An 11,265-nucleotide genomic window follows, 5' to 3' on the forward strand; every position below is an offset into this window, starting at 1 on the left:
TCCAGGTCCCAGCCAACCTGCCTACCTAACTACCTTACTTACACTTACTTCCCTTCCCTCCCGTCTCCCGCCCGAACTTCCTCACCGACACACCACAACTCTCCCACACATTATTGCTTCACCCGCATTCCTCCCTCCCATTGCAGAAAACAAGACGACCCTGTGATTCAATATTGAAACACTTATCACTCTAATATCCTCGCCCTTAAGACCCCTTCGTCTGCCCCCTACAGTCCACCGGCGCATTCCAAGCCTCCTCGCTTTCTATCCCGTCGCATACTCGCGCACAGTCGCAAAAGTCTTCCCGTCGCATACCAATCCACCAAACCAACTCGTCATCGCATCGCGCGACACTCAATAGCCCACGACCGCATACCGATCAAATCCCTCAAGATGCTTATGCCATCCGCCTTCTCATGCGACACGTCGCAGCCGCCTCTTACCCGACTTCAGGCGTCTCTCTTCGCATCGCCTCCCTCGAGCCCTCCCACCCTGTCAACCACCAGCGGCTTCGGCCACATCTTGGACAGCTGCCGCTCACTCCAAGCCCTTCTTTCATCGCCTCAGCATCAGAACATCCCCAGCGCCGCTCTCTCGTATGACGCGCCGCAACAATACCTCCCCACGCCATCCCAACTTCCCACGCCGCCCCTCGCCCACGCCCCGGCTCCTCACAAACTGCGCCTGCGCTCGCGCGCAAAGCAGGATGGCGCCATCAACAACGAGCACCTCCCGCGGAAGCGCATCGCAAAGCGTGCGCCGCCACGCGGCCTGAACAAGCGCCGGCGCGCCGCTGATGAAGAGATGGGTCGCGAAGATGGTCTTCTTACAGATGAGGATGTCGAGAGCGACCTCGACATCTCATCCCAGCGTCAGTCTTTCGAAGCCAACAACGACACCCTCATCCCGTCCAACCCCTCCACCCCCAAACGCGCGCGCATCGCACCAGAGGTGATCCCTCTGGGTCTCGAGCGCTCCGACTATCACACACTACACCTCCTCAACGGCGACGGTGTGAACATGAACCACGGCAGCATGGAGGCTGCAGGCACGCAAGACTCAAACGTGGAGGTCGAGGCCGATGGGGAACGGTGGAGCGCCGAGGATGATAGGATACTCGTTGAGCTGGTGCTGGAGAAGCTGAAGCTCTCCAAGACGGAGTGGCAAGATTGCGCGCGCAGTTTGGGCAAAGACCGGAACTGCCTATCACGGCGATGGAAGAGCCTCATGGTCCAGGGCGACGTTGGCCTCAAGGGACCTCGAAGGAGTAGCCGCAGGGCCAACCTTCACGGTACCTGGCGGTAGTTGACTCTGACTTTGGCGTCATCGTCGACAGTCTGGGAATTTACCTTTTCATTTGTCTTGGAGTTTGAACGTGGCGTTTTACAAGTATCGAACGGTCAGAGCCCGGAACGGCTTTTGTGGGACATTTTAGGAGCGGTTGTTCAGCGCCTCATCTCGCGCTTAGTTGATCTCGAGCTTGGAACTAGCTTTTGAGTTGGGACATGTTGTTTCTTTGTTTTCTCTTCTCACGCGTGCTGCGTCACTCGAGAGCAAGCATATTTTATCTACCAGAATAGGCCATCGGAATCTCATTGAGCGAGATAACCTGTCGTCTTATGCGCCTTACTACAGAGAGGCCAAAATACAAGAAACTTGGACATTCAAAACTCCTGCACGCTTCGCATTCTTGTGAACTTGGAACTGCTACTATTGAGATTGACGCCTCTATTCCATGATGTGAAATGAGCTCGCCATACTCTGATTCATATCATCGACACAATCTTGTGGTTTGATACATGCAGCCGTGACGTTGAAAGTCCGCATGCGTCGTCTGTCTGTCACATACGTGGACGTTTTCAACATTACCAACACTTCGACTACACTAGCTACCCGTCTGTCTTGTCGCAACTGGAACTGTCAAAGGAGCTGTCACGTCAAGCCCCCCGCGCGCCGTTGACTCGTAGCCGCTCAGACGGTGCCCCAGTCTTGTCAGCTTCCAAAGTTCTAAGGTATCATACTATCCGTATCTAACTTTGATACTGGGCTCCCTCTCTCTCCACGCGACAATTCCAATAGATTGATTCATTGCCAGTCGCGCAACGCGCTGTCGTGCAGCTTGCTCCCTGTATGCTCCATCCCCGGTTCCCCCGCCCCCTCCGCCCCAGCCTCCCCGTCCCTTTTCTGGACTATTACAGACTACTATCGCAGGTACGGATGGGGGGGATAACAGATTGCGATAGTTGTTTTCGGTAGCACTGTGGACCTTTCCGCCCTGGTGTCGTGATCGTTGGTCCAAGGTAAGGTAAGGTACGGAGGAATGGTGGCAGGTGGGTGGCTGGTCTGGCGTGTTGGGTCTAGTGCCTTCCCCCGCCATTCCCATGTTGCAACGCCTGATGCGGCGCCCGTCGCCTTCTTCTCATTCAGTCCAGTTCTCCCTTCTCCAGGACCGAAACGTCACCTCAATCATCACTCGCACATACAATACTCCGTACAAACAGCGCATTTCAAATCATATCAGCAAGCTTTCTCGCTCTCTCCTACTGAGACAAGAGAACCAAGGACCTCATGTCCTGAACAAACAGCAATTGATAGCCTGGAAGCAGTACTATGTCAGGAAGCGATCGCAGGACGCAAGGGGTGGCTGGTGTTATCGATAGTACGCCGCATCCATCCTCCGTACCTGAACATCCTCCGCCCAGCCCGGGGGTGTGGCCTGTACAAAGTAAGGCCAGGCCAAACCAACCACCGCAGTTCCCAACCTTCTGAAACGAACTCTTTTTTTTTTTTTTTTCTCCCCCAGGGCAAGGGGGAAATAGGTGTGGGACGGGAATCGGAGCGGGAAGGATACTGGATAGTGCGAGCCCTTTTTTCCCTTGCTATCCGCGCCAGCTGAACCTATCGGCTTGACGATGTGCCTGAATAGGCCGTGGGGTCGGGTATCCCCCCCCTCCTCACAAAGGCCTGGACGGCTGGCCTTGGGGGGCAGGCAGATACCCTGTCCTGTCTATCCAATCCTATTTGGCGGACTACTACCTGCGCTCAGCTGTATAGATGGATCTGAATGGAGGCTGAGTTCAGTGAGTGGGAAGTGTAGTCAAAGAGTGAGGTGTAGATATTAGGCGAGTGAGTGAATCAGTGAGCAGTTCCCTGGATGAGGGATCGACCAATGAATCGTAGAGAGCACTACACGGATAATACGTGTGTGTAAGCCTATGTGGAAGCGTGTAAGTCGAGTTCGACCATCAACTCAAATCACGCTCTCTCTCTCAACCTCACAGAACCTCGGCAATCCCGTACGCGAAAAGCGCGCGTCATGATAACCAAAGATTGGCATACTCTCCATTATTGTCTCAACTCGTCAAATCGTCTGAACAATTTTTCTTCTTCTTCTGTTGCATCCCGTCATATCTCATATCATCTCACACCCCTTCAGGCACGATCTTGCTTAACCTTGGATCTTCTGCCCACTCAACCAGCAAGCTCTGCTCTACCTACAATCTATGGCTACACAGAAGAAGAAGAAAAAAGAAAAGAAGAGAAAAGAAAAACTTCAAGATGGAGAGCGTGAGAGCACAGCATAGATCGAATATGTAAACATTCAAATGCAGGCAAGGCAACCAGGACTTGTTCGAACAGAGTGAGTGGCCATCACGCATGCATGTCTCGTGAATCTAGGGCGAAGCGCAGCAAGCGGTGTCAATCCATCACCGCGTCCTGGGTACACCAATCAAGCAAAGAAAATCACAACATGAAAAAGAAACGCCTTTTTCGGCGACGAAGCCGACGCCGTTGCAAAAGCACGAACCGTACGTACACCCACCCCCAGCACCCTAAAGAGAAGCATGATTTGATCGATACTGTGCAAGATACTTCATGTCTCGCCGGCCATCGCGCCGACGAACGATCCAAGGGATGACTGAAACATTTCTTTCCCCCCCTCCACACTCCCCATCTCTTCGCCTACGGGGCACGTCTAGTGCGCTTCAAGTCAGGAACCAACAAGAACCAACAGTAATTAAGTCTACGGGAGTAAGTCGTGTGCCTGACATATATATTCCTCCCTGCGTCAAATCGATCAGATACCGCCCCCCCCCCCTTTTCCCGACCCATCATCGCGGTTTGCCCTGGTCTGGAGTGCTGCACTAGTTTGGTATCATCTTTCGACCGAGGCTCTCCAAGGGGGCAAGGGGGACGCGGTACTCGCGTCGTGCCCGCGTGATGGGGGTGATCTCCATCTGTAGAGTCAGTCTGTGAAGCCAGTCTATCGAACTTTTCAGCAGCCATCGTCAAGGAGATAGGAAGAAATCCAAGTTGACATGCCCTTAGACCCTCCCCTCCACATCGTTACGAACTTCTATCGATTCTGCGTCCAGTTTGTCTCACGCGGTCGGGAATTGGGTACTCGTTATTGAATGAACTACGCTGAGACCAATACTTGCGTCTCGCGATTTGAATTTCAAGGGGGTTATGAATCTCGCAAGCTATGGGATAAGGTAAACGAACGATTGTTCCCGAAAACCACCAAGCAAGCCGTGCTCTGTCCTTCTCTAGAGGCACTCACAACTGCCACGCAATGCTGAGAGCCATCATGTCTTTTGTCGTCAAGTCGTCATAGCAAGTTCGACACTCTGACCGCGCGCAAATTCCAGATTCGAGGTCGGCGGGAGTCGCGTCTAATCCTCATAAACCTCCTCGTACGCCTCCTCGTACTCTTCTCTGGCCTCCTCGAGGCGCTCGTGGTCGCTACTGCTGGCGTCTGAGTCCGCGGCGTCGGCGAGAGCCTCCTCATACTCCTCTCTGGCCTCCTGGACCTCCTCACGATCACTGGAAGAGACGGAGGACCCATCCGCGTCAGTAGGAGGAAGCACGGCAGGGGGCTGGTTGTAGGGGTCCTGGTAGGGGTCCTGGTAGCCTCCGTACTGAGGCTGAGCTGCGGGGGCAGCGGCGTGCTTGTGCTCATCATCAGAGTCGTCTGTGTAATGATTGTCAGTGATTTGATCTTAAAGATGGGCAAAGAGCGAACGACACATGGCAAAACCATCGTTAAAGGGGTTGACATACCGAGGGCGTTAGCAATCAACGCGCCACCAACGGCACCGACAGCGAGACCACCGGCAGCTCCAAGAAGCATACCGCTGCTGCTGCTCTTCTTCTCCTTGTCCTTGGTGCCGTACGGGTTCTGGCCCTGCTGCTGCTGGGCGTAGGGGTCCTGGCCGTAGGGGGCCTGGCCGTAAGGAGCGGGAGCGCCGCCGTACTGAGGCTGGCCATAGGGGGCGGGAGAACCGCCGTAGCTGGGGTTGCCGCCGTAAGGAGCGGGGGCACCGCCGTACTGTGGAGCGGGCGAGCCGTAGCCGGAACCCTGGTCGCCGAAGGCTCTAGTGTCGGAAGAAGGGTGGGGAGGAACGGGAGGCGGGGCGTAAGAGGAGCCGCCCTGGCCGCCGGTAGGAGGGGACGGGTGCTCCCACTGGGAACGGCCGGTGCTCTGGTCGACGTAGAACCAGCGGTTGTTGTTGGTGTCCCACTGGACCAACCAGCCGCTGGAGACGGAAGGAGCGGCCATAGGGGGCGCGGCAGACTGGGGAGCCGGAGGCGGTGTCTGGGCGTAGCTGGGCTGGCCGCCGTAACCGGGCTGTGCCTGCGATGGGTAAGGGTAGTTGGAGGGAGGAGCGCCGCTACCGTAGCCGCCGTATTGTTGCTGCTGCGGTTGATCACCGAAGCCGCGTTCGCCTGTGTGAATAAGAAGCGCGAGTCAGTAACCTTAACGTAACGACGATGGTAGATCTGTTTAGATCTAGATGGTATCGAGAGGTAAAGAAGACAGATGGTTCGGTCAAGGGAAGACGTTGAAATAGGCAGGGTTATTGCGACAAGGTATGAGGGGACGTGTACATGATTTATGACTGTTCATCGACAAATCTGGAGACTTTGTCCTCTTTTCCCCTCGTTTGTTTCGGGGTAACGGGCAGAGAGGAGAGATTGGGAGGGAATTTCTTCTCACTTACCGGTCTGAGGCTGCTGGTGGTGCTGTTGCTGCTGTTGTTGCTGCTGCTGCTGGTACTGTTGATGCTGATCGTCCTTCTTCTCGGCGGGCTTGTCGTCGGAGAAGGAGGTCTTGAGTTCCTCAAACTCCTTGGTGAGCTTCTTGAAGAAAGACATGGTTTATCTTTCGGTTCGGTTGTTCGGTTAGGCTGCGAGGACCAAGGTAGCAGAGCAAGGTTGGTAGACTTGGTACGGAGTATCTCTCAGGTAACGCAAGTGGGATATCCCGTATGTGAGGTGAATTGGTGTAAGGTAAGGTAGGAACAGCGGCAGGAGCTGAGAGAGAGGGACGGAAGAGACGGCAGAGGGCCGAGAAAAGAGCTGGGAGAGGGGCAAAAACGTGTTGAACAGCGTGGCACGCTTCGTCAGCCCTTTTCCTTTTTATTCTGATGGGCGGTCAAGGAGGCAGCCCTGGAGTCTGGAGGGGAGATGAGCAATAAGGTATCCGTAAGGTACGGAGTAAGGTAAGGTATGGGAAAGAGGAGATGGCGGCGGGCGGGCGGGCAACGGGAAGGTTCCAAGCGAGGAAAGCGGGATGGGGAAAAGCCAAGGAGATTTGACGAGATGGGCGCCCGGTCGGGTTGGTGGACGGTCCACGCGAGATGCCTACGGAGTACGCAGTATCGTGCTTGGACAAGACTTTTGGGCACTTGTACTGCAATCTGCGGAGAGCGACAGCGGTTCGAGTGGATCACCGGATGCTTCGCAGGTTAATTCTGGGGTGCGAGACGTGGGCTTGGGCTTGGGCTTGGAAGATGTGCGTGGGTAGCGGGCGCGTGAATAAGTGTGTGAGGCGTCTTTTTTCACAGACACGGAGTGCTGCAAGCCTGTAATACCTGAGGTAAGGCAGGTGAGGTGAAGTGAGGTGCTCCTGCCTGGTGCGGCGTGATTGTGTGAGGGCTCCGATGGGTTCCCTCCCGGCGGCGCAGATTATCCAGAGAGCCGAGCTTTGAAGACACCCCGCGGGACCTTGACACCTCACACCTCATGCTTCACACCCGACCTCACACATCAAATCATCAGACCGCAGACTAGTCAGAGAAGGAACGGGCCGGCAACTGAGGTTGATCGTATGGACGAAAAGCTGCCTGCCCCCGTTGCAGCTCAGGTAGGGTGGGGGTACAAGAGTACGGAGTACGGGGTGCCTGCTTCAGGATCCCTCCCATTTTGACCTCCGACTTTGGACGAGAGTCACAGTCATGAGTGTGATTGATTCAGTGAATGAAGACAAACCGCCCTAGAGTTTATTTGGCCGAGGCCACCGGGTGGTCGTAACGGCTCGATGAGGTTTCAATTCACTCGGCTCCATCTGCCGTCTATTCGAATTCGAATCCGGTAGGACGGTAGGAGGCCTCAAGCTAACAGTTCATCTAGGAGTTGAAATTCAATGTACAACTTGGGCAGGCTGGCCATTTTCCGTATCGTGATACGTATCATGATGGGGATTATCTCACCAGGTACGGTGGATGAGGTGCTCGCTGGCGGGGAAGTAGGAGGAGCACAGAGATCGCATTGTGGCAAGTGCCAGGCGAGAGTCTGAGAGAGGACAGGAGAGTAAGGTATCTGGACTCCTGCAGAAACACCTCATTGAGCAAGGCAAGTGATTGGCACACATCTGCAGACTGCTGCAGAGCTCTGCAGACCTGGTAGGGCGGGCGCCAGGCTAAGGTAGGGTCCAGGGCAACCTATCCGGTTACCAGAAGAATATCCGTAGGCAGGGGTTCAAGATGGGGCTCCGTCGGCCCCTACCTTATCCTGAGGTCCCAGCCAGAGCTCTCAGAGTGAGTGACCTTACCTCCTGAGGTAAAGATACCTCAGGGTAGGCATGACATGTGCGTATGTGGACGGACGAGTGAGGAGTGCGATCAGGCCGATCAGTAGCAGGAGTTGAAAGTGGCAGGCCAGAGAAACATACAACAGTAAACATGAAGCACGTCTCGAACTTGACCTGTTGCTGACTTTGCTCCTGCGGCTTACCTCACCTTTGTGTGCTCCTGAGCTGCGCCGCCTCGCCGCACCCGCGCTCCGCCCTGTCCGCGGCTCTCCACCCGACCGGTTTAAACATGGCGTTTCTGGACCCCAATCTGGCTTAGTTTGGACTGTACGTATCTACTCCGTAAGGTTCCTCAAGGTACCTTAAGGCCCTCCCACCTGAAGCTCTCTTCCCTGCAAATCGAAGTTTCTATCCTTTAGTAATTAACATGCCAAAGGGGAAAAACGGTTAAGTCTAACCGCCTATGGTAAAAATGCCAGCAAAAAGAGCTAAAGAAAGATTGTGTCACCGTGTCATGTCTTTCCTTGGGTCCTTGCCTTTGTACTTTAATGCCACCTCTTTGCATGTCCGTCCGGTCTGGTAATACCGAGCATATAGGATGTCTTCACAAATGCGTCTTGCAGTGCAGAATGCAAAATGCAGAAATTGCCTTGCTTGTACGTACAGATACGGGGTAATTTCATGCAAATGAAATACCGAGTGGGCTGAGCAGCGTGAGCTATTCGTTCTGCGGGCAAACAGGTAAGCGAAGAAAGAAGAAAAGAGAAACGGGTCACATGGCTCTCTCTGTGTTGTATCAAACCACAGCCACAGCGATGAATCAAAACATCGTCGTCAATCAAAGACGATAGAAAACTGCATGAGCATCGCCCTCCTTTATGTCCGCTGCGGCCTGTTGTTCATATGATTGACCGGATGATCCATTTCAGGGGTCTGAGGAAGAAAGAACAACACTGTGTTATCCAAACCCCGTTCGTGCCGTCCCAACGGGCTCGGCAATGGATCTCTAGTCACCACCACCCACTGAATGAGTGTGTGAGACTGCCCATTTGTTCGCCAAACCCGCCGTGCCGAGCTTTGAGGAGCTGAGGAGCTGCAGATGTCCTAACGCTTTTGGACGGTGGACGCGTACGCTTGCCAAGAGGGAAGGAAAACCTTGGCTTCTTGGCTTTGCGGTCTTTTGGTGCCGTCCTATCCACCCCAGAAGCCTTGTCCCGTTAAAGATGGCCCAGGCAAACACAAGACACAAAAACATTCTGATTCACTGCACAATCGGTATGACCGTTGTGCCTTGTGAACGAGAGTTTGGCACTACTTTCCATATTCGGCCTTTTCAAGTGCGGGATACCGAATTATATAGCACTACAGCCACCAAATAGTAGCGCATTTGGTGCCAAAATCGGCGATGCCCTGACTCTGAGGATATATACGGACACTATCGAATTAAACAACCTACCAGGCTAGCAGTGCCTATTACCCCCTGCTCCCCTGCTCCGCCCTATCAACTTGTGCAACGGCGACTCCCTATCCCATGTGTGAATGCCCAGAAAACCTACCACCAGATGCCACTGCCGAGAGCCCGGCATCCCGGCCGAGACCCTCTTTTTTCTTGTTGCTCATCGTCGCTCCAACTTCCTGTGACTGAGCAGTAAGGTAATCCCCGGCTCCCCTCCTCTTTGTGCTTTACCTTACTGGTATTGGACCATCTGCCACATGGCCGCCGTTGGGTTGATGCACTGGGAACTGGAGCCCTTTGCGCGCGAACAGCGATCCGCGGGCCCGAAGACAGGACCCTTTTTTAAGGAGACACAAGGGGGGAGGGGGAGACCATCCAATGATCCATGATCCAACTGAGAAGATACGGTTGGACCAAAGAGGAACAGAATGAGCAGAAGGGGGCGCGTACGCCGGGAAGGACGAGAAAGGGACCCTTGGGCCCTTGGGAACCTGGGAGCCCAGAGTGAACCCTTCCCGCGTGTTATTCACTGGAAAGACTGGGTTTCCAAGGATGGACGGCAACTGTCTGAGGCGTAGCGTTTCTTGGTGCGAATGGGTTCGCTGTGGATGGATGGGTATTCCGTACGGACATAACCGTATCTTACACGTAACGCGCGTGTAATGTGTGGTGAAGCTGTCAGCGAATCGCCGGGAGACATGCGAGACCAAGAGGACCACTCTCTCAAGTTCACTCTCTGAGCCTCCTCCGAGGTTGTGTCCTGCGCCTCGCACGAGGTATGATCCCAGCACACACCTGGAATAAACATTGGGATTGGATTGTGACCGATGGGGAGGAGAGGAAAGAACATAACCCACTCCCCATCTCATCTCATACCTCACCTATCCCATACCCCATCCTACACCTATTTCCTTCCTTCACATCCCACGCACCATTCTCTCCACCCCTTGCAACTTGCAACCTTCACTCTCTTTCCTGAATATTTCCACTTTCCATTCGCAAACCGTCAATTCTTCCTTTTCGTCGATAATCACAAACCCTTCCTAATCAACATGTCTCAATACCCTCCTCCCGGCCAGCAGTAAGTCTTCCAAGGTCTTTTTACCTCTTGCGCACCGGCGCTCGTACGCGCGCGCGCGCCTTCCCACTCTTCACACCCAAACCAATCTCACCTTCCAAATCTCAAGAGAGGCATCAAGAAGAAACCTCAAAAAAACTGACAATCCCTTACAGGCCCTACTACGGCTCTCCCCCGCCTCCCCAGGGCGGCTACCCTCCCCAAGGGTACCCTCCTCCCGGCCAGCAGCCTGTAAGTTCTCTCCCTCTCCGTCCAAGCCACCGACCCGTTCACCGAATGAGTGGGAAGACATGGGCATAGTCACCCTCTGTTGCGAAAGCCTGATACTAACCTCCGCTGCTCTCGCAGATGTACTACCCTCCCCAGGGCCAGGCCCCCCCTCCCCAGGAGGAGAAGAAGGATGACAAGGGCTGCCTCTACGGCTGGTAAGTTAACAACAACAGCCTTGAACCCATCGCGGCGCGCAAGATAGAACACCGACTGACCACACACCGATAGCATCGCCACTCTCTGCTGCTGCTGGCTCTGCGGAGAGACCTGCGAGTGCTGCCTCGAGTGCCTGACCTGCTGCTTCTAATCCACACACGCACAATGTGTAACACGCCAAGCAGAAAAGGAGGGAACAGAAGAAGAAGAAAAAAAGCATCATCCAAACACACAAACGACGATACCGAGTGCGACCCAAAGCAGCAAACTTACAACAACACAAAGATACCAACTAGATGGGCCCCCCCCCTGCTACCATCAACCCCCCCGAACGCGATCACGGCCTTTGATTTGGTGAACGAGAAAACTGATTTGGGGAATAGATGGAGGGAAACGGGAGGTTGTTTAACTCGGCTTGGAAGCTTTGTTCTTTCTTATCCTTCCACACCCCTTCTTTGCGATGCCGGTCTTCTTCCTACGACCGCACGC

General features: G+C 54.4%; 4 protein-coding genes across 4 annotated transcripts; 2 read left to right on the forward strand and 2 right to left on the reverse strand.

The window, feature by feature from the left end:
- Positions 1–1,693, forward strand: BDZ83DRAFT_615235 (uncharacterized protein). Its single transcript, XM_060507885.1, has one exon. The coding sequence runs from the start codon at positions 394–396 to the stop codon at positions 1,303–1,305; it is 912 nt and encodes a 303-aa protein (XP_060366766.1). The 5' UTR covers positions 1–393; the 3' UTR covers positions 1,306–1,693.
- Positions 1,694–4,676: 2,983 nt separating this feature from the next.
- Positions 4,677–6,159, reverse strand: BDZ83DRAFT_650206 (uncharacterized protein; the record flags this gene model as incomplete). The annotated part of the gene is made up of 3 exons (XM_060510353.1): positions 4,677–4,975; positions 5,065–5,730; positions 6,006–6,159. 3 exons carry the CDS (start codon positions 6,157–6,159, stop codon positions 4,677–4,679), a joined length of 1,119 nt encoding a protein of 372 aa, XP_060366767.1.
- Positions 6,160–9,285: 3,126 nt separating this feature from the next.
- On the reverse strand, positions 9,286–10,577 carry BDZ83DRAFT_251581 (uncharacterized protein). Its single transcript, XM_060501930.1, has 2 exons — positions 10,519–10,577; positions 9,286–10,337 (listed from the first exon to the last, which is right to left on the reverse strand). The coding sequence occupies exon 2, from the start codon at positions 10,139–10,141 to the stop codon at positions 9,500–9,502; it is 642 nt and encodes a 213-aa protein (XP_060366768.1). The 5' UTR covers positions 10,142–10,337; positions 10,519–10,577; the 3' UTR covers positions 9,286–9,499.
- BDZ83DRAFT_750637 (uncharacterized protein) lies at positions 10,325–10,927 on the forward strand (the record flags this gene model as incomplete). The annotated part of the gene is made up of 4 exons (XM_060513942.1): positions 10,325–10,353; positions 10,506–10,581; positions 10,699–10,775; positions 10,849–10,927. 4 exons carry the CDS (start codon positions 10,325–10,327, stop codon positions 10,925–10,927), a joined length of 261 nt encoding a protein of 86 aa, XP_060366769.1.
- Between the last annotated feature and the right edge of the window lie 338 nt (positions 10,928–11,265).

This window comes from Colletotrichum acutatum (genome assembly GCF_030867785.1).
Source record: "Colletotrichum acutatum strain CBS 112980 chromosome Unknown BDZ83scaffold_30, whole genome shotgun sequence".
Classification (NCBI taxonomy): domain Eukaryota; kingdom Fungi; phylum Ascomycota; class Sordariomycetes; order Glomerellales; family Glomerellaceae; genus Colletotrichum; species Colletotrichum acutatum.

Coding starts and splice junctions, on each gene's coding strand:
- BDZ83DRAFT_615235 (XM_060507885.1), top strand. CDS start 394: ATGCTTATGCCATCCGCCTTCTCATGCGACACGTCGCAGCCGCCTCTT.
- BDZ83DRAFT_251581 (XM_060501930.1), bottom strand. CDS start 10,141: ATGAGATGGGGAGTGGGTTATGTTCTTTCCTCTCCTCCCCATCGGTCA.